A 23,963-nucleotide genomic window follows, 5' to 3' on the forward strand; every position below is an offset into this window, starting at 1 on the left:
CCTCGATCCATAGTCAGAGTCATGCAACACATAAAATGGACCCGTCGGCCCAACCTGTTCATACTGACCAAGATGCCCCATTTAAGCTGGTCCCATTTGCCTCAATCTGCCAGAGGTTCAAGTAAGAAAATCACGTGCATATTGAAGCCCGCACCAAGTGGGTAAATCTCTGGTTTAAATAGTGTTGCCTGAATTTCATCGCACATTTGAGCTGCAGACATCTATGGTGAGTGGTGGAGAAGCAGATTTGTCATGAACCCACTAAGGCCCCAGAATACACTCCCAAATTTGCCAGCAAGTAACTGCCTTCTGTTGCACCACCTACAAGAAATATTGATTGTTTGGGAGCCACATTAACTTCAGCCTGGGAAGGGTCAACTGAATGGCAGAACAATGCTCTCCCTGCTGACAGATGGAGGCTTAGACAATTAAAGTATCTATGTCAATGCTTCCACTTGCAAGCTGAGAATTACTGCCTGTGATAAAAGTCAGCAATCAGACTATTTCATCACTCGTAGCAGCTGCGGAGCAAAGACCCTGCAATTGTACTCCTTAAAAAAATTACCTAGTTGTGACTGTTAAGCATCTCATCGGTTGACATTTTAATCAGTTTTCTTTTAATTTATTTTTTCCTGTTATTTTAACAATGATTTAAAAGCCATTAAAGACCATAAATTGCCCACCGTAATTTCTAAGCCTGTAGTTTAACTAAGTTCTAATTGGTTTATAATGAAAGCTTTGTATGGCATTTTTTCTTTAATTTTATTCAGTGTTCTTGCAATGAATCTCACCCTTTCTTTAGGTCCAGGCTTAATGTTGCACCTTCTTTGAGGGGGCAGAGGGTGGATAGAAATTGGTTCATGTTTTTTCTCAATGTCTTTAGCATGAGATGTCAATGGTGTGTCTGTAGAAATTCATAGGAGTCATTGGAGACATGTCAAATTTCCTTAGTCTTCTGAAGAGGTAGAGGCATTGAGATGTTTTCTTGACGGTTGCATCAAAGCAGTTGGGCAGGACAAATTGTTGGTGATTTAACACCTAGGAGCTTGAAGCTCTCGACTATCTCCATTTCAGCAGGCTCAGGCATATACACCACCCAGCTTTCTGAAGTTGATAACCAGCTCCTTTGTTTTGAGAGAGAGGTTGGCACCTTTGATTTGGTGAGCCTTGTGAGGTTGGTGTGATTTTAGACCTCATAAGTTCATAAGCGATATGAGTAAAATTAGCCCATTCAACCCATCAAGTGTACTTCGCTCTTCAATCATGGCTGATCTATCTCTCCCTCCAAACCCCATTCTCCTGTCTTCTACCTGTAACCCCTGATACCCGTACTAATCAAGAATCTATCTATCTCTGCCTTAAAAATATCCATTGACGACCTCCACAGATTTCTGTTGCAATGAATTCTACAGATTCACTACCCTCTGACAAAAGAAATTCCCCCTATTCTCCTTCCTAAAGGAACCTTCTTTAATTCTATGACCTCTGATCCTAGACTCTCCCACTAGTGGAAACATCCTTTCCACATCCACTCTATTCACGCATTTCACCATTCGGTAAGTTTCAATGAGGTCCCCCCTCATCCTTCTAAACTCCGGCGAGTAGAGGCCCAGTGTCATCAAACGCTCATCATATGTTAACCCGCTCATTCCTGGAATCATTCTCCTAAACATCCTCTGGACCCTCTCCAAAGCCAGCACATCCTTCCTCAGATATGGGCCCCAAAATTGCTCACAATACTCAAAATGCAGCCTGACCAGCTCCTTATGGAGCTCGGCAATACATTTCTGTTTTTGTATTGTTGGCCTCTTGAAATAAATGCCAGCATTGCATTTGCCTTCCTTTCTACCGATTCGACTTGCAAATTAACCTTTTGGGAATCCTGCAATAGCACTCTTAAGTCCCTTTGCACCTCCCATTTCTGGATTCTCTCACCATTTAGAAAATAGTCTATGCCTTTATTCCTACTACCAAAATGCATGACTCCACAATTTGCTATACTGAGTTGAGGGGGTAAATGTGAGATCAAAGTGGGAATGGAGAAGGGGGATAATGTTTAAACAGGAACAACTTGAGGTAAGTTCCCACTTTGGATGACATGGACAGGGCTGTGTTCAGTCATTGCTCCTCTGTGAAATGCCTCATGTGTACTATGAAGCCTTGTTTCTGCCTTACTAATCTGCACAGTCTTTACACTGCCTGTTTGTAAATGAAATTCCCAGATGTGGGATCCAGCTGTGCATGGCCTGCTGCTGGGACACCACTGAGCAAGACCAGCCTCCTATGCCCATTAATATGAGGGGCATGCACTCAGAGGAAAACGTATACCCTGGTGGTGCAGTTCACAGCAAGCCTCCACTTTTCAATTATTTTTTTATTCTTCATTGAACCCAAGTCACGTAGTAAATAAAACTGTGATGCTCGCTGATCCAATTTCTAGGTGGCAAACATCTTTCCTGCTGTTGGCATCATGGGATCCTAAATGATCTTTGAACAAGGGAGATCTCATCCTCATTGATCACTAATTTCTCAAAGAGGGTCTTAAACAAGCAATAAGTTTCTTAATTAAATTGATTAGAAACCAGGCTCCCCTCACTTGCTGATTTTAACTCCCCTAACCATTACCATACTGACCTTTCTGTCCTGGGCCTCCTTAAATGCCAGAGTGAGTTTACATACAAACTGGAGGAACAACACCTCATTTTCTTACAGGCGAATAGTATGAACATAGAATTCTCCAATTTTAGGTATCTAACTTACAAACAACCCCCCTTAACCTACCTGATCTCCAGGTTGCTCAGCACTTTTACTCCCCCTCCCGTTCCCAATCTGTCCTTTCTGGCCTGGGCTTCCTCCATTGTCAGAGTGAGGCCCAATGCAAATTGGAGGAACAGCATCTCATATTTCACTTGGGTAGCTTACACCTCAGCAGTATGAACATTGACTTCTCTTACTTGAAATAGCCCTTGCTTTCCCTCTCTCTCCATCCCCCCCCCCCCCTTCCCAGTTCTCCCACCAGTCTTACTGTCTCCAACTACATTCTATGTCTGTCCCACCCACTCCCCTTTCATCAGTTTGAAGAAGGTTTTCGACCTGAAACGTCACCCATTCCTTCTCTCCAGATATGCTGCCTGTCCCGCTGAGTTACTCCAGCATTTTGTGTCTACCTGCAAAGAATAAAAATGTGTTAAAGGAGGAATAGTCTAAAACTGATTGGCATGGTTTTGCTGGGCCAATGGGCCTGCTTCCCTGTTGCGATTCCATGACTCAACACTGTTAAAATAATTTATATGAACGCAATCACATTTTCCCAAAAAATGGGTGCCATATTTTCTACATTAAACCTACAATTGTGCTTATCTCATTGGCTGCAATGAACACCCTAAGAGTGAGGCTCAAACCACGAAGCTAATCCAATCCTACTTCTGCCGGCCAGTTCCATATATTTGTAGATAAAACAAGAAATTATGTTCCACCAAACAGATTTGAGAAAAAAATCCAAATAATTGTAGTTGAGTAACAGGAAAACAGTAAAGAGCAATCCCACACAGGGAAAAATTGCTGATGGTGAATTTAATTAAAAAAAATTCAAGAATTATGCTCCATCATGTCAACTCATCTGAAATATCAGCTGCTCTATGTGAGTGACACTGGTCTGCAGGAAGCAACAAGGCTATAGCTGACCCAATGCAGAAATTACATTTTGTGACCTGAAAGAAGTCGTCAAAGTTACACGTCGTGGAGGAATGACACATTGTGTGATACATGCATTTGCAGCATACCAATCCACAATGTTATAAGAGAACAGTTAGTTAATATAGCAAAATCTAACATCTTGGCTTCAGTTATACCCTAACCAGGAGGGTTACTGTAGATATGGCAGAATCTTTAGTCTACTGCCATTGGAACCAATGGTTTGACATGGCAAATAGTCTTAATTCTGTGAACAGTAGCAAGGACGCATAAGCATTAAAAATCACTATTTTAAATGGTGGGTGCCAAAGATTCAAGGGAGAGAGAGATGGCAAAGATGCACGCTTGCCGCTTTTAAGTCATTGAAGCAAACAGATGGCCTTTTTACACTCTCATGCAGAATACAACCGAAATAAACATTCCTGAGGATGGAAGAATGTTGCTCATATAGAAACATAGAAAATAGGTGCAGGAGAAGGCCATTCAGCCCTTCGAGCCAGCTCATGGCTGATCATCCACAATCAGTAACCTGTGCCTGCCTTCTCCCCATATCCCTTGATTCCACGAGCCCCTAGAGCTCTATCTAATACTCTTTTAAATTCATCCAGTGAATTGGCCTCCACTGCCTTCTGTGGCAGAGAATTCCACAAGGTGGAAAAGTTTCTCTGGGTGAAAAAGTTTCTTCTCACCTCAGTTTTAAATGGCCTCCCCTTTATTCTTAGACTGTGACCCCTGGTTCTGGACTCCCCCAACATTGGGAACATTCTTCCTGCATCTAGCTTGTCCAGTCCTTTTATAATTTTATACGTCTCTATAAGATCCCCTCTCATCCTTCTAAACTCCAGTGAATACAAGCCCAGACTTTCCCATCTTTCCTCATATGACAGTCCCGCCATCCCAGGGATTAACCTCATGAACCTACGCTGCACAGCCTCTGTAGCAAGGATGTCCTTCCTCAAATTAGGAGACCAAAATTGCACACAGTACTCCAGATGAGGTCTCACCAGGGCCCTATACAACTGCAGAAGGACCTCTTCACTCCTATACTGAAATCCTCTTGTTATGAAAGCCAACATGCCATTAGCTTTCTTCACTGCCTGCTGTACCTGCACGCCTACTTTCAGTGACTGGTGTACAAGGACACCCAGGTCTCATTGCACTTCCCCTTTACCTAATCTGACACCATTGAGATAATAATCTGCCTCCTTGTCTTTGCCGCCAAAGTGGATAACCTCACATTTATCTACATTATACTGCATCTGCCACGCATCTGCCCACTTACCCAACCTGTTCAAATCACCCTGCACTCTTCTAACATCCTCTTCACAGTTCACACTACCACCCAGCTTTGTATCATCTGCAAACTTGCTAGTGTTACTTCTAATTCCATCCAAATCATTAATATATATTGTAAATAGTTGCGGCCCCAGCACCGAGCCTTGCGGCACTCCACTCTACACTGCATGCCATTCTGAAAAGGACCCGTTTATTCCCACTCTTTGCTTCCTGTCTGCCAACCAATTCCGAAATGTCTCGAACCGAAACGTCACCCATCATCTGGCTGGACCTCCATGAGGCGCTTGTCTCTTGGGGGCGGGTTTGCCGGCGCTGTAGCGGCGGGAGAGCCAGGCCTGGTACCGGGGGAAGCAGCCGGAGCCAGGGCCTGGACGTGACCAGGTAACAGTGAGCCTGACGTGGGTCAGGGGGAAAGGCGGCAGCAGCAGCAGCGGTGGTGAGGCAGGGCATTGGTGGAGGTGGAGGCCTAGGCCTGGTGCTGGGCCTGTCCACAGCTCCCCCGTCCCCCGTCCCCTCCTCTCCCCGGCCGGCTCAGCGCCTTCCCTACGCTGCCCAGAGTCCAGCGGCATCGGCGCAGCAACATGCTCTAGGCCCCCGAGGGCCGTCAGAAGGAGAGCCGCCACCTTCTACCCACCGCACTGAACATCCCCACACCAGGACGGGAGAGGACTCTTCCTCCCCCCATCACCCCCACCAATGGCGGCCGTCCGGGCCGGGAGGAGGGTTGCTACGCCGCGGCCTGTCGAGAAGTTATGTGTCGGAAGAAGCTGCAGATGCTGATGTTCACTGAAGATAGACACAGAATGCTGGAGAAACTCAGCGTGATCTCTGGAGCGAAGGAATGGGTGATGTTTCGGATCGAGACCTTTCTTCAAACCAGAGGTGCCAGAGCAGTGCTCCGGTGAGGTCCGCTGGTCAGCACTGCACCCCTGGTGGGTGGGGGGGGGGGGAGGGTCTATGTCTCGGGGTTGGCGGTAGGGTGGTGACGTGCCGGCTACCCATTGGTCCGTGCAGCCCTGCCGTCAACACATTCTAACCGCGGCATTGGCAACACATTGTAACTGCGCTGGTTGGGGAGCGGCGCGCGCAACACACCGCGGGGCCCTCGAAAGCGTGGGGCCTGTAGCAAATGTTACTATTGCTACGATGTTAATCCAGCCCTGGCTACAACCGAACTACATAGGGTTTGAAGAACAAGAAGTGAAATGAAGAATTAACTCTATTCAATAGAACACTCCCTGCCACTGCTACATTTACAAATTCTTACATCCATCGTAAATCAGAAGTTAATTTACCAGTAGGTTGAAAGACACTGGGAATGAATCACCAGCAGTCAGCACAGACAGAACGAAGAGAACAGATGCCAGTTCCCAAGTGAGGGGCAGGGGGAGGGGGGGAAAGAGGGGTGTTGGGGATGTGGGGAAAATACACAAGTTCTGATGGAGAGGACGCAGATGAGGACATCCATGGGGCTCCAGGTGAAAAATGACAATTAACCACTTGGTTTTTTTAACCAGGGTGCCAGATGGGCTATTGCAATGTTAATGACCAATTCTATTAAAACACTTGTAGAGACATCCATCATGAAACGTCTTATGGTTTTTATCTCTGAAACACGAGGGGAAAAAATCCAGTGCCTGTGTACAGGGATGCCAACTCAGAGTGCCTACATTACGGCTCCAGAAACAAGGGAATTTAGAGTGTGTCAAACCAATCCAACAACATGATCTCAAGTAAGTTACGACAATTGGTAGAATACTGTCATGAGATGGTGACAGAATTTATGAAGGTCAATTCTGTAATTTGCTTTCAGCAAAGCAACATTTCTCATCTCTTAATGTTATTCCAGTGCCTTCAACATCACATGCAAGTCCAAAACAAGGTCTCATGGACCTGTGCCAACTTGAGGTTATATTCTGAGACCATTGCAGGTTCTTCTAATGCAAACTGTCAGCTAACTATCAATCACGTTTCAATCTTCTCCAGGTGTACATTAGAGAGCATATTGACTGGTTGCATCATGGCCTGGTTTAGCAACTGGATCGCCCAGAAAGAAAGATGATTGCAACAAGTGATGAACACTGCCCAGTCCATCATGGATTCTAACCTCCGCACCATCGGAGGGATCTACAGGAGTCACTGTCTCAAAAAGGCAGCCAGCATCATCAAATACCCACACCACACTGGCCACACTGTCATTTCACTGCTGCCATCGGGAAGAAGGTATTGGAGCCTGAAGACTGTAAAGTTCAGGTTCAGGAGCAGCTTCTTCCATACAAACAGCTGGCTATTAAACATTACAACCTCCAAAAAAAGATCCGAACTACATAGACTCGGGGGCACTATTATTGTTTGTTTGTTTGCATTATTTTGCTTTGTTTATTGTGATGTTTTCAGAATTCTATGCTTAGATCAGTTGTGCTGCTTCAAGAATTTCATTGTTCCGTTTCAGGACACATAACAATAAAACTCTCTTGATTTAAAGGGTGATTGTATGTTTGTCTAATGGCCAGAGATACAAAACAGTTGAAACAGAATTCTGATTGCATTTTGAAATTCTTAATAATGTCTGAATAATAAATGTCATTAAGGAAATCCAAAATATATTGTGCAGTGTACAACCAAAAATGCATACAAGCATCATTTTTAATGAACAAATGAATGAATAAGTTTATTGGCCAAGTATGTACACATACAAGGAATGTGCCTTGGTGCTCCGCTCGCAAGTAACAAAAACATACAGTAAACAATTAACAATAAAGCTCAAAACATTAAAACATTAAGAATACAACATTACAGTTTAAACATGTGAGTGAAATAAACCAGAGCAAAAAGAGGCTTCAGACTTTTGGTTACTGAGTAAAGCTACTACTCACAGAAAAAGCTGTTTTTATGTCTGGCTGTGGCGGCTTTGACAGTCCGGAGTCGCCTTCCAAAGGGAAGTGCTTCAAAGAGTTTGTGGCCAGGGTGAGAGGGGTCAGAGATGATCTTGCCCACTCGCTTCCTGGCCCTTGCAATGTGCAGTCCGTCATTGGGGGGAAGGTCGCAGCCAACAACCTTCTCAGCTGATCAAACGATTCATAGCAGCCTCTGGATGTCGTGCTTGGTAGCTGAGCCAAACCAGACCATGATGGAGAAGGTGAGAGGGGTCAGAGATGATCTTGCAGGCACCAGCAGGCCCTCTCTCTGTCATCTTGACCCATGGAGAAGGTGAGGACAGATTCTACGATGGCAGTATAGAATTGGACCATCATTGCCTGTGGCAGATTGTGTTTCCTCAGCTGCCGCAGGAAGTACATCCTCTGTTGGGCCTTTTTGACTGTGGAGTCAATGGTGACCCCCCATTTAAGGTCCTTGGAGATGATGGTTCCAAGGAACTTAAATGACTCTACAGATGTGACTGTGGTGTTGTTGATAGTGAGTGGGGGGGAGCTCTCCTAAAGTCTACAATCAGTTCCACTGTCTTAAGAGCATTGAACTCCAGGTTGTTGCGATGGCACCAGGATGCCAGCTGTGTCACTTCCTATCTGTAGGCAGATTGCTCCCCATCCTGGATCAGTCCAATCAGGGTTGTGTCATCCGCAAACTTGAGAAGCTTGACAGAGGAGTCTGTGGAGGTCCAGTCATTGGTGTAGAGAGCAAAGGAGAGGGGAGAGTACGCAGCCTTGCGGTGCTCCTATGTTGAGGGTCTGTGGGTCCGAGATGTGCTTTCCCAGCCTCATATGCTGCTTCCTGTCTGTCAGGAAGTTGATGATCCACTGACAGGGGGGTTCAGGCACAGTCAACTGGGAGAGTTTGGAGTGTAGTAGGTGTTAAATGCAGAGCTAAAGTCCACAAACAGAATTCTGACATAGGTCCCCTTGCGGTCTAAGTGCTGGAGAATGAAGTGCAGGCCTAGGTTGACTGCGTCATCCACTGATCTATTGGCCTGGTATGCAAACTGCAGAGGGTCAAGCAGGGGCTTTGCAATGTTTTTCAGCTGGGCCAGCACGTCTTTCAAAGGTCTTCATGAATGCAGAGGTCAGTGCGACAGGCCTGTAGTCATTAAGACCAGTGATCCTTGTCTTTTTGGGTACAGGGACAATAGTGGAGACTTTGAAGCAGGCAGGGACAGTACAGGTTTGCAGGGACTGGTTCAAAAAGTCTGTGTAGACCGGTGCCGGTTGTTCAGCACAGAGCTTGAGGGTAGAGGGGGAAACATTGTCCGGCCCTGGAGATCTCTGGCTTTTCTGTCTCCTGAATAGCCTCTCCAGCTCCTCAATTTCTATTGTTGGAGATGGAGAAGTGGCCAGACTGTTGTTGGCCAGCAAGGAGGGGGTGTGTAGAGGATGAGGGCCCAGTCTTTGCAGACTGGAGGCAGGCTGCAAGTGGTGATTGCTGAGGGGTGGGGAAGGGGCCAGTCTTTGCAGACTGGAGTCAGGCTGTGAGTAGGTGTGAAGTGGTAATTGGGAGGGGGGGGGGGGGGGGGAGGGGGTCCCAGGGTCATGATTCTGTTTCTCGAATCTGTAGTAGAACTTGTTCAGGTCGTTGGTCAGCTGACGATTGTCCAAGGAGCGGGGGGTTTTCCTCTTGAAGTTGGTGATTTCTTGCAAGCCTTTCCAAACTAAAGAAGAGTCATTAGCTGAGAACTTACTCCTCAGCTTCTCAGAATACCTTTCCTTGGCAGCTCTGATTTCTCTTCTCAGCTTGTACTTGGCCTGCCTGTAGAGGTCTGCATCCCCGCTCCTGTAGGCCTCATCTTTTGACTGGCAGAGCTGTCTGAGTTCTGCTGTGAACCAGGGCTTGTCGTTGTTGAACCAGATCCGGTTCTTAGTGGGAATGCAACTGTCCTCGCAAAAGCTGACATAGGATGTCATAGTGTCTGTGGACTCGAGGCTTGTGGTTGCTTCCCTGAACACATTCCAATCAGTGCAGTCAAAGCAGGACTGTAGTTTTTCAATGCCCTCACTTGTCCACCTTTTCGTTGTTCTGACCACAGACTTAGCAGATTTTAGTTTCTGCCTGTAGGTCGGAATAAAGTGAACTAAACAATGATCAGAGAGACAGAGCTGCCCGGGGAACAGATCAATATGCGTTCTTGATTGAAGTGTAACAGTGATCAATAGCCCCTCTGGTGGGGCAGGTAACATGAAGTCTGTACTTTGGGAGCTCACAACTGACGTTGGCCTTGTTAAAGTCCCCCAAAACAATGACATAGATTCCAAGAGGTCACTCTCTACCCTCAATACCTGGTCAGCGAGTTGCGTTTGAGCCTCACGTACGCAGGCTTTGGGGGGGGGGGGGGAGGTAATGTAAACTTCAGCGAGAATAAAAGAGGCAAATTCCCTCAGAGAATAAAAGGGTTTGCAGTTGATAAAGAAATATTCTAGATTGGGGGAACAGAAGTTTGACAGTACCGTGATGTCACTGCACCAGTCCTGGTTAGTATAGAACCATATTCCAACTCCTCTTGTTTTTCCCGTTGCCTCTGCCTAGCAGTCCGCTTTGTGTAGTTGAAAGCCAGCTAGTTGCAGGGCATTGTCCGGGGTCGACTCACACAGCCAGGTCTCGGTGAAGCACAAGGCAGTGGCTCGAGAGAAGTCCTTGTTTGTATGGCTCAGGAGTTGCAGTTCGTCCACTTTGTTGTTGAGAGAATGTAGATTTGCGAGGAATATACTCGGGAGCGGTGTGCGTAATCCGTGTCGCCGGAGTCGGGTGAGTGCTCCAGAGCACTTCCTACGGGTCGTCCTCCGTTTCAAGACCTAGAACACAGCTACAGCCCTGCCAACAAGAATGTCCAAATAATCCAGCAAGTGAGAGAAATCCGGAACGATGTTTGAAGGTACCTTATATCTGATGTTAAGGAATACCTCTCTCATGAAAGTGATCTTTGCGAGATTTTCACGGACGACACAAACAATATAATTAGAAACCTTGTTTACATTTCAAGGCACATCTTTCATACATAAGATGTCACTATTTTGTTTCTAAATATTCACATCATTTTTGAAAATTTCTGTGAAAAGAAGGAAATTGCTGTTGAAATGAATGGAAAAATATATTGGGATAAACAAAACTTCTAACTAGCCTAATGATGGCTTGATTTCCTGTGGATCGACAAGTAACCATTTCCAATTGGCCACTTCACATTCGGCAAATACGCCCAGTGGTCTCAAGAGAATGTAAAGTTGCTTAAAGCTTCACTTTAGCAAGAGAATGTGCAAAGCTTGTTACAAACCGTAATACTTCCTCAGCAGTAGAAATTAACCTACAATTAACCTTGGAACCAAATGACTGCTTTTTTTCCTTATTTTAATACTTCTGACATTTAAAATGCGATGTTTGAAACCGACAAACCAAGATAAATAAAACATGAAATGCGTGGAATTAAAGTTAATTCTACAGGCTGCTATTTTGAAGACATAAAAATGTGCGTGAGGAAGAGTGTGATATAGGTGCATATATGTTAATTAAAATCTAGTACACTACAAAATTCTTGGAAAAACCTTGGCTTATAAAATATTAAGAAGCTTCAGAAGCAACTTATAGACCAATAATGTCATCTTCCTGTTAAAAGGGTATAATACAAAGCTTCTTGACAGCGTGGACATTATCATATAATTCACAATGCAATCTGACACCACTGACAACATTCCCAATGCCTGGAAAATGAATACTTGTGCTAGAACAATGGTACCATGGAAAGATAATCAACACTGGGAAATTCATTAATATTATCATAATATGAGCATAGTAAGATTTAGGCTTGATATTAAAGTTAGAAAATCAGAAATGTAATCAAATTAATCATAATATAATTGCAATGTATAGCCAAAGTTACTTCAATAGAGACTATACTCGTAAAACATTCTGCTGCATAATACTTCCATGTATTGAGATTGTTTTTGTAAAATGAAGAAACAGTGTCTTAATTGAATTGTCTGCTGTTTTGAATTGTGGAGCAAGAGTCGAGAAGTCTAATGGCTGTTTTAAAAACCTACTTTCAATTAGGTTGTTCAAAAGAATTCAATAAGGATATACAGATTAGTGCCAGGCGAACTGTGTAAGTCAAAAAGTCCTTTCAGGATTCCTGTGTTAATGATTATTTACAATGAATCATGCATTCATTGTTCCTCTGTTCTGACATGATCCTTTATTACTGTCTTTTTTTAATCCACACAAATGAGCCTAGTGTAACAGCTGTGCGATCTTAATGACAATTTCATCTCAGTTTTAATGGTTTGGAGCAAATAATTAAAACCTGTATTTACCTTCCGCTGCTTAGCTGCAATTCAGTGTTTTTCATTTTGTATCCAAGCAATGACATATTGATGTCACAGATAATAAATCACTCCAATTTGTTCGTCTCTGTGAACAACAGCCTTAATCTTCATTTATGACTACAAAGTCCATTTCATGGAAGCCTCTGATAAAATACTCAATTACCATTTTTCTGCCACATATACACAGCACAATTCAATTGTCATGCTGATAAAATGTTCAGCTTAGCAGATAAACTGTATATAATTCCAGCAGAACAAATGTCAGGAACATTTAACATAAGCAAGAATTTGCTGATTTCTCTGCAGTCTATTTTCAGAGAACTGACAACAGGATTCGATATTTTTTCCCTAAAGCTGACAATTAGAATATTTTCCTGACACCTGCTCCCAACAGTAAAACACTTAATATATTAAAAATTAATAAGACAGCAGACTGCTCGAGTTCCTGGGTCATTCGAAACAAATATTACAAAGCAGAGAATCCATTACAAACAGGAAGAACCAGAGGAAAAGATGAAGATAGGCAAAAATGGAGAAGACCAAAACATGTCAATAAATTTAATTGCTCTGTGTTCTCATGTTTATCCTGAAAATGGTGAGATCATGCTTTGTCTGACTTTTTCCTACTTGTTTAAAATATGCTACTTTTGTTTCCTTTAAGCTCACCGCCATATGCTTTTCTCTGAATTCAAATTAAATGTGTTGATTTACATTTCCTAAAGCAAACTTTTGACAATTATACATTAATCAATCTAAAGCCTAACTTGAAGAGGCATGGAATTTATCCCATCTGTACGCTCCATTCTACCTACACAATGACTAAAGTGACGCCATCTGGTGTTGTTCAGCAACCAAAGAGCATAATCTACGAAGTGGAACATTTTGCTGAAATAAATGAAAATATCTTCCATCAACTATTTTGATTCGGCAGCTCAGAAAATAAATAATCAAAACAAACATTTTCTAGTGTCAGCCACTGAGAACAAGAGGGTCAAACAAAGAATCTAACTGATTTTAAAGCATTTTATAAAGTATATGTGTCACATCTTGATAGCATATAAATGTTTCATGGTATCATTGACCCTTGTTTAAAAAATGATACATTAACTGGGAGGGTATCAGTACATTAATTGTTCTGGTTTATAAATTAAAGCCAGATGAAATAAATCATTGAATGGCAAAACATTAAAATTAACAAACAGTAATGAATCCCTTCACACACATGCTGTCACAAATAAATTAACTTCAAACATAAACATTTATTTCTACTCAGCATTTTATCAATTTACTTTCATTACCCGAGGAATAAATTCTAGATAGAACATAGCTTTAGGACAAATTAAAGATAAAAGGCAACTTTTCCAAATTTCACTCCATTTTGTTCCTCTTACAGAATAATGGATCTCTGGGCTGCAGCAGTTTTCTGTTACCTATATTTTAATGTATTGATTTTCTTATTCATTAGATCTTCCCATTTCATGTATCATTTTCTAGGACAAGAAGGTGGTTGGGTGATCTGTTACTAAAGGTTTGAACGAGCTGCTCATGGATTGGTGATGCGACATGCAAAAGAATGGCACAAACTATCGCCCTCTCACCTGTCATTTAACGTGGGAAAGTTAACGCATCTCAAATTAATGCCCATTTGATTAGACTGGAAACTCAACAAGCAAGAAATCAGTCAAAATCTTCATCCCACCATGCCAAAGCACTACAGCATAATATCAGTATATCACCAATCTGACTTGCATCGACAATCTAAACAAATAGACGATCAACTTTCAATTTCTGTATTATCAGTGCTAGACATCTTGGACAGCCAAAGGTGGATATGATAAAGGAAGTTCTTCATAAAACAGTATGATGGAAAATCTATAACTTGTTAACATACAAGAAAGTTGTCTGAAAATAAAATTTGCTTTGAAACAACCAATACACCAGCTGACGTGTAAAATGGTAGGAGTGCTTAATTACCAGCTATAGGGTTAGAAAACAAATGTTCAGCACTCCGATACACTTGCAACCAGTGGACGAGTTTTATTACTCTCTATTCAAACTTCTTGTGACATATTCGGTCTTGAAAGAGAAGCACACTACAAAAATGTTTCAGGGAGATTATTTTTCTTGCTTTAAATGTACCTCCCTCTAGTTAGCTAAAAAGTGGAACTGATGACCCGGTGAGTCATGCTGCCTAGATCATCCAGCCTCTTAGTTAACTGGATGCATGAAGGTACATGCAGCAGGATCAGAAGCGGAGGAAAATAATGGAAGGGCTCAAAATATCCATTATTTAATAATATATATAAAATCATTTGGATTTCCAGTAATGCTCTGATATTGTTTTCAGCCAAGCCCAGCAGATCTGTCAGACAATGATTAAAGATATGTGGCCACAAAATTGGCAAAACACACTCTAACTACATATAAATTATCAAACAAATGAATCATGAAATGAATATGTAAATTGTGTTTAACCTCTCTTTACACAGCAGTGACTGTCATTCTCTTAAATTTAAGGCCATTGTAATCTTGCAACTTTAAAAATGCTTTGATAAAAGCATGACATGTTCTGTAATAAGTAAACAGTGAGCTGGAACCCCTAAGCAATTTGAATCATTATTGAAACGAGGTGAAAAAGGCATCACATTCATGTGCTAATGTAGGTTCGAGATATGATATGAATATTTGCCTAACAAAAACCCTCCTGTCTTTTACTTGGTGAAAAAAATAATGAATGTCAACATAAAATTCCCTTTTCTGCCCTTTGCTCATGGCTGACGTTCAATTATAACAAGAAAAACAGCAGCTCATCTCTGTGCTGGGAAAGAAAATGAGTCAGGCACTGATTTATAGCCTGCTGAAAATCCATCCTTGTAATGGACCAATCTTTACATGAGACTGCTATCCATTACTTTAACTGGGGCCTCCCTGCCCTGATGGTGCTATAGGACATCTGTCAGCACCAAAGAGCTTCAACTAAACAATGGCATCAACAGACAAATTTCCTTTTATCTCAGTGTTAGTGGAACTCTCTAGACTCATCGTCTAATAAACCTGGCTTCAAGTAATTGAAATAATTTAATTAACCAATATAAAGATGAGGCTGCAGTTGAAGCTGCCGTATCTCCTTTCAAACTGACATTCTTATTAAGTCAATTTCACAAATTCAAACTCAGCCAACCAGAGATTTCCCCATAATTGGGCTGACTTTTAGCAGGTCCATCACAAAATATTCGGTTGGTTGCTTTTAAATTTTCTGAATAAACACACACAATGGGGAAAAGTCCTACATGCACAATTACAGACATTTTTTTCTGCATCTAACAGCTGGTGACATGCTGACCCACACAAAAAAATTGCAGAGGATTTTTTTCTTCTTCAATTGTCCCAAACTATAGCTCTTTGCAGAACTCTCCAATATTTCAACTCCCCCTGTAGCTTTCTAACACTGAAGATTAAACTACCAGCATTTGAACTTCCATTTTACGAAACAAATTAAGGAAATGGGAAGAGTTATCAACTGATAACCGATATCTTTGACAAACCTTTCTCGACAATTTGAGCAAAGTAACAAAATGGGTAGTCGTGGCACATGTCACCAAAAACCTTATTAATAGTGTCGAGTTCAACTAGGAACAAACATGTCTGAATTAACCTTTCTCTTGTACTGCTCTTTAATAGAAGATTGTTCCGATAGTACTTTTGGCTGGAGAAGCTACTAGATTATTGGCAATTTCCTTGCAGATATTATAGATGTGCAATTTACTCAGTAAAATCCTGTGGGTTTTTTTCTTGAACTATTGTAGTCTTATGAGACCCATGGGATTTTCTGTTAATGTACAGCATTTACAAAATAATGAGGGAAGTTGACATAAAAGGTAACTTTTTAACCTAGCATTTGGATCAGATGTTTGATTTTATGTTATAATAACTGACCATACATTTTAACCCACTGTTAATTAATTTACAAGCAATATGATATCACCAACACTGATTTCAATTGCCACTAATAGAAATTAAGTAATTCATATTTTAGCATTCTAGGATTTTGACTTGATATCTTCTGTGGAAATTAAACAAACTTTATTTGGATGTTTTTCATTATTGAGAGATCTTGCAGATATCTTTCATCAATGTTGTTTAAGTGAAATCATTCCTGTAATTGTTAACATCTTATTCATTTCCTTGGGGTTTGAGTCAATGATATTCTCTGATCTTCTCTAATGTTCCTAGTTTGCCACCTGTATCATAATATTTTCTTAAAAGTAACCTTTCAAGGTCTATTTAAAGCATGCCATTATGAAAATTGAAAAGTAACCAAAATAGAGGATAATATAATTATGAAATGCATTTGCCTGGAATACTAAAATTCAATAAAAAGGAATCTGAATGAACACTTTGAATCAGAATCCCGTTGCCTGTCAAAGTGTGAAAAGCTGCTTTGCATCTGTATGCTCTCCAAGGAGAAGATAGTAAACATTATTTTATTCCAGTAAAAATGTTAACTATCAGTTTGGTTCCCAAAAGACTTCATTTTAAAATGTACCACCAATAGTTTGTTTTGTCATATTTACATCGTAATACTATTTTACTGGAAGAAAACCTTCCCCTTTAAATGGTCTGATTATCCTAAAGAAGTTTTGTGTTTTCCCACCTAGTGCAGCCGAGAATATCATTAGCAAACAACCAAAGAGATTAACAGAGTCATAGACTCTTTTGTCGTATTTGAATATGATGTCGGTCTGGGTTGCTTGGGTGTCTGGACTTTCAGAGTCAGTGAAATGGTCATTAGAGTGAATGGAAAGGCTGCCAATTGTGCCTACCAGTTTAGACTATCCCTGCCTTGTTTGAAATTTTTAGAATGAAAACGCAAATACTTTATTTTTTCTCAATTATAGAAGCGCTGCGTAACAATTGTGCTATATTCCCAATTGTATACTATAATTGAACTGGGCAAAGAGTTAAATGGTAATAACATTATCTAAAACAATATTATGTTCAGCAGCTTATGTTGATGTCAAACACAAAATAGAACAGTTATACTGATTAGTCATCGCCAGATATAGATGGCGGAGTTCGTGGCCAACCAGTATCATATCTGAAAAAGGTCTAGCTTCATTTTTTCGACTGTTTAACCCTGCATATATTTCCAATATAACTGACACTCAAATGTGATCTGTCTGATCAGAATGACATATTTATTGCCTCATTCACTGGCCTTACATGCAGGCTGAAAAATCAACATTTGAGTCATAAATTTTCTCCACAGGCAATACTTTATGCATGAAAACAGCATAGAGTGGCCTTTACCAAGGCTGAACGTGATGTCTTAAAATACATGAGGAGCTGATTCAAGGAATAGATGCCTTTTGACATTGTAAAACCGGTGATGCATTTGAACTGATCAATAGGTCTTTTTTAAATTTATGCCAGAATGTCTATTAATAGAATTGTCCTTCTCAGGATGTTATACTTCATGGACCTAATTCTATTGTCAGTCTGAATTTAAAATGTATAATAAACAGGTGAGCAAATATTTGGTACATTGTACAGCAGCTGGAAATATAGTGATGGGAGATGTATTTCATAGTATCTGCAAACTGTCTTGGCATTATTAAGGATTTAATTTGCTTGGCGGGGTAAGAATTAGGATTCTTGCATGGCAGGGTAAGATCCCAAAATTCATTTTATTAGAATATACACTAATACCACCTAGAAACAAACAACAATGAGCAGGTGGGCCAGAATGATACAGTGACTCCCAATATGTAGTAGCCATTTGACTTTGAACTGCAAGAGATGCTTTGAGAGGAACAATTGCGTAGTGTGCTTGTTAATTTTTAGAGTAGTCTTTAAAGTATTGATTATTGATGTCTCTCCATCAATCAAGTAAGTGAAGGCCCTAATGAAATGAATCTGTCTACCACCACATTCCTGAAATGATGCTAAATATGTACAGGATCTTTCTTGCTTACATTTTATTGCAACAAATGCTGAGAAGCATTCTGAGCAAATTATATGAATCTAGTTTTTCTCATTCCTTGACTGACTTTTCAATTTCCATTCCAACCCCATGTCGAGGTGTGATGATTGCAATATTCTATAAGGCATGCTAACATTAATATATTTAAAAATTAACAATTCATTAAACTATTTATGTTCATCAAACCCATTAAAAGGCAGTGCTCCTTTCCGGGCAAATGTCTTTAATTATCTGATTAAAAACAAATCTGTACAAGAAGCAATGGATATTTAGAAATATAAACACACTACTGAAGTATCTCACATTGAAACAGCATGAAACTCCTAATTATTTCTGGAACAACATTGCTTTGGAACAGTTTCAGTGACACAATCACTTTCTCTGCAATTATATGTTCAATTAAATTAATTGGATCTTAATGTAGTCAATTGTGTTGTTGCTTTGTGCAAGCAATTTAAATTTTGTATCGGAATTGTTTTCAATGTCCAGGGGTTTTGTCAACTGATTTCTTTTTCTTATCATGTTTTATGGAGATTTTTATGTTATAGTATCTTCAGCCTTTTGTATTTCCGTTCTGTTATTTAGTTGGCATGGATATAATCTTGAGTTTTGGTGTCAAATACCTTGAATTTTTTTGGCTTCATCCTTTTGTTAATCCTCCAGTATATGAGAATAAACAATATTACAGATCCAGAACTATAAACATGTGCTTACAACTCATATTATACTGAAACTCAACCAAAATATCCAAATTAACTTAATAAAAATGGGAAGAAAATACCGAAATAAACATTGTTCAAAACTGACAACTTGCCAAATTGCTGGTCATTACCAGGGATGCCATTAACTGTGGCTTGGAATGGGTTTAGTTTAGAATATTTGAGTAAATTGAATATTCAGACTGACGTTGAATGATTTTAACTTGATGTGGTTCTTGTGTTAAGGTTTAGCAGGGGCCTGCCTTAAGTCAGGGCATATAAATTAGCTCTCTGACACAGCTACCAACTGTTGATATGTAGTTAAGATCCATAAAATATTTAAAATCTATTGCAAATCTCCTTGTTTGCAACTCAGACAATTTAAATTGTTCTTCAAAATCAGATTTACTTTCTCACACTACAGTGAACTACAACATATATAAATTGTTTATTGTGTTAAGTTATAGTGACATTATATAAATGGGTAGGAAGGAACTGCAGATGCTGGTTTAAACCGAAGATAGACACAATAACCTGGAGTAACTCAGGGACAGACAGCTGTATAAATGAGTTATTATTTAGCTTTGGAAGATAATTATATTTTCCATTACCTATTAAATTAAATCAGGGAGAATTTTATAATCCGGTAGATACCAGAGTCATTGAAGGCAAATAGATAACACTGTGCCCAGAAAAAGAGGGTGAAAGCCATTTAACTTAAAGCTATCTGGTGCTCCTTTTATGGGCTAGGAGATGGCAAGCAATCATTTCAATTTTCATTTGTTTTGTGACTACTATTTAAAATGTGTTGCATTCCTGAACTTGGTAAAAATCATTTTGATCCTAAGTTTAAAAACTCTTGTTCTACAACAAATCTATAAACTATCTTTTACAAAAAAATGTCATATATATATTTCTTAAATTCTTATATTCCTGCAATTTATAATCTGCACATAATTTAATTACAGAAATCCTCTTTCTATTTTAGTAATATAATTTTAAATCTGCAAATTATTAAAATTTTATGGAATGGTTATCATCACCTTTTACATAAAGGCATGAACATCATCATTTGTTCAAATGCTACATTTTAGACATAAGAAATTGCACATTACAATGATCACACTTTCAGTAATTTACTTCAATAAAAAAAAAAAAATCCACACAAGTTATTGTTGAATATTTCAGAGCCAAATATATCTTATTTCTGCTGATGAACAAATATCCCCCACTAAGTTGTAGGTTAACACAAATCATATAACTGTGGGGCAACACAACAATATTGATTTATCTGAAATTTCTCAAGTGAAGTATAATCAAAATGATAACCGGTGCTACTTATGACTAAAAAAAATAAGGTAACTTTCAAAATTCAGAGTATTCATTGCAGAAATGGAATCACATCAGCCTTGAATTATTAATACATATCATATGAAAAACAAATCTCACATTTTAAGTACTTTGATCCTTAAAGTAACTTATTTAACAAAGAATGATTAAAGAGCTACGGAGACCCTTATCTCCCTACTCCATCTATTGTGTTTACAAAAGAAACCCTCATGTTATTTTTCTACTCTTCAGCCTGCCACAGGGATCTAAAATTTAACTTTATTTTATCAGCTGTGCCGAAACTGTAAGCCAGGTGTTCTGAGACCTACCCATGCTCTGGAAATTACATCAGGGGTATAGATTACTCCTATTGTGTCTCTAAAGAAAGCCATAAAATATTCTGCATGTTCAATTTCACGTTCCTTAATTTATTTCACTTTATCTGAGACCCAGAACAGTTCCGAAAAGCAGTAAACTTGAAATGAGCCGGATACGGGTTGTGCTTTTGAACGAAGGTTTGTCCATGGCTCCACATCCCCCCTCCACCCACAACACCCGCCACCCTCACCAGAACAGGAACCGCTAAACTCACAATGCTTTCAGTATCGTAGAATACCAGTCAGTTATAATCCTAAAATATCCTGTTCCTTTACCAACCAAATGGTATATTAAATGGTAGTGCCCTCGAAAAATGCCTTTTTATGTGAATAATCTAAAAACAGTGTTTTGGTGTAGAGAGTAACATCATCCACCAATAACAAAAAAGTAATGTAGTAAATCATTTGCGCTTCACAAATAAATTCCACATCAGTAATTAAAACCACGCTTCTTGGCTTGTGCTATCAGTTCATCAAATTCATTCCTCATCTAAAATAACAGATCCACATCTGCAGTCATTATACCATGCAAGATAAATCAATCCACTGAGTGATGCTTTGGGGCATCATGTCTCCCTTTAAACTTCACTGTATTTATTTCCCTGTGACACATTTGACATTCTATTTACTGTAGGTAAATGGAAATCAGCATTGTATACTGCAATCAGTATAAAAAAATATACTCTGATTCAATCATGATAACAGTGTTAATAATGCACTATTTACATTGATTACTGCCATGTGAGTTCCCTCTATTTCTTGGCTAGTTTGGTCAGTTTCAAATTTTCAAAGTGATCATATCATGCTGAAAATACAAGAAAGGTTCCTAATCATTAATTTCATTGCCTCAAGACTTTTTATATATTTTATTTACATGAATATGCTGGAATATAATTAATTACAGGGAGAATCCTGTCCAATTTGCTATTCTCATTGCTGCCTTAATCCTAAAACTAGCCCACCTAAAAAAGGTCATTTCTGTGGTATTTGTTTTACATATAGGCATATAGAAATAGTAATGAAGCTTATATAACCTCTATCTTGCAAGCAAATACATGTGAATATATAAGATAACATTTCTCTTGCAAGCTACTTTCTCGAATTATGAATGTCAGTTCCAATTTTATACATTCCCAATTGCATATATCCAGATTCAGTAACATCTATTCAAGACATCACTCCTAATTAGATGATTAGTGCTTCGAAGGACAGAAGATGGGTCATTTACATAATTTAATCATAAAAAGTTAGCAATGGATATTTCTATATGCATTTGTACAATTATCTTCCCTCCTCAGGCTGTGATATTAATGTGATTAAACAATATTTCTGCAAACAGGCGAGTGTGTACTCTATTAAACCTGTGCTAGAGGCAAATAAAAAAATAATTTTTGAAAGCATTTTTGAGTGTCTCTAATAAATACAGCATATCAAAGACATTTTTTATTTCTGAATACACGTTACAAAGGACAAATGACATTATGTGGTCGAAAGTTCTGCTGAGAAATTACACCTATGTATAACAATACAATGGAAAAATTGCACAGATGTTCGTCAGTAATGCAATTTCCATCCAATTTTCTAAATGCAATCCCTAAGTGCAAAATAGCTTAACATTGTGTTTAGCTTGCAGTTCTTCAATAAATAATGAACGCAATAAAACCTGCAGATCAATTTCAAACCAAGGAATTATAAAGGATTGTTTTATTCTCCCACCATTACTGATCCGAAAAGTTTTGTTTTAATTCACTGAGTTTGACAGGTCGGTCTATTGCAAAGTTATAGTCTCCCAGAAACAAGTCTGGCAATATATGCTTACCATTTATATAGCTGTCAGTTAACAAGCTAAGAATATCACGGAAACATCAAAACACGCACAAAATCCATATCCAAGGCGATTCATTTGGATCTGCCCCCATTGATTTACTGTACAAACTGCAACATCTGCAGTCTGAAAAGACGCTCTGGAAAATTAATTCTTGGTCAATTCAAAGAAAACAAAAAAAACGCACCAGATAAATCAACCCGCGGATTACTTTGGCACCTTAGTTTATTTTTTTGCATCTTGCATTATTTGTTCATTGTGAATGTCTTTAGCACTTTGGAGTAAGTTTTCTGGGAGGGTTTCGTTGATTATAAATGACAACAGCGAGTCCTGCAGGCCGAAACAGAAAACATACAACCCCTAGCAAAGTGGCTCTGCTCCGTGATCGCGATAAAATGAAAGGAACGTTGTGGTGGCTCAGGATAGCAGTTTATGAATAAACCATCTTTAGCTCCTCGCTTTAACTTTGCGCCGTCCGATCTTTGTGCTGGCGTGGGCAGTAACCGTTGTGATAGTTTAACACCCACACAACACACGTATTAATGTGATTTCTTACGTTCATGCCACGGTGGGTGTCGCGTGTTCCTTACAAAACGATGAATGGATACAATTATAAAACGGGTTCATAAGCGAGTGTCTGCACTTTCGTTCATTTTGCTGTTATGAGCTCCTTGTTTGCGATAACTTAAAAGTAGGGTTCGCGGGGTGGGAGGGTAAAATGAGTGAAACTGAGATGTGACCGATCATGATAAAGGAGTTAACAAACAGAGTATATGCTAATCCCGGTGAATATTTTATGATGTATTCCTGTTTTCCGGATCTAGACATGTCTCCAAATGAGAAAGACCACGATGTTTCTCATCACCGAAAGCCCCTGTTGGCCTGTAGATAAAATGTCCAAACAGGTGACAGCGATGAAATGGAAATAGGAAGAAATAAGGAAAGAGAGAAAAAAAACTAAGAGTGGAAAGAGAAACACATCAAGGGGAAGGGGAGATCGACCTTACCTTGCGTTGGTGCAATCGTTGAACAAAGTTTCAAAGTCTTTTCTGCATATGAGTTTGCAACGGTTAACTCCGGGCTGGATGGCTCCAAGTCCTCTGAGGATTCTGACCTGCTCTACGGTGCAGACCACGGGCGTTATATCCAGTCTCTTTAACTTGGTGTAAACCGTATGCAAACCGCCCACCAGATGCTTGAGGAAGAGATCAAAAACCTGCGGGAGGCAGATCAGCTCCTGCCCGTCCACACTGAAAGACGCCACTTTGACTCCACGGAGCTCGACCATCTTACACTCGTTGCCGCTGTTGATGTTGTTACCAATGCTGCTGAGTTTGGGGGATTCCGAAGGGCTGGTGTACACGGAGTCGGTGCGGAACAAGCCTCCTGTTAACGAGGTGGAAGTGGGAGTGAGGGGGGGCGGTGGGATAACGGGAGCTGACACAGCCATGGCCACTTTTCCACATGTACTCTGTGTGCGCGTCTCTCTGCCTCTGTGTG

At 40.1% G+C, this 23,963-nt stretch overlaps 1 protein-coding gene across 9 annotated transcripts in view; it reads right to left on the reverse strand.

The window, feature by feature from the left end:
* Positions 1-23,963, reverse strand: part of dacha (dachshund a) — a 331,988-nt gene extending 308,025 nt beyond the window's left edge. For all 9 annotated transcript variants that reach the window (XM_078412308.1, XM_078412305.1, XM_078412307.1 and 6 more), the window contains exon 1: positions 23,471-23,963. In XM_078412308.1, coding sequence (XP_078268434.1) covers positions 23,471-23,913 — 443 coding nt within the window. In that variant the 5' untranslated portion in view covers positions 23,914-23,963. The remainder of the gene's footprint in view (positions 1-23,470) is intronic.

This window comes from Rhinoraja longicauda, chromosome 15, assembly GCF_053455715.1.
Source record: "Rhinoraja longicauda isolate Sanriku21f chromosome 15, sRhiLon1.1, whole genome shotgun sequence".
Lineage (NCBI taxonomy): Eukaryota > Metazoa > Chordata > Chondrichthyes > Rajiformes > Arhynchobatidae > Rhinoraja > Rhinoraja longicauda.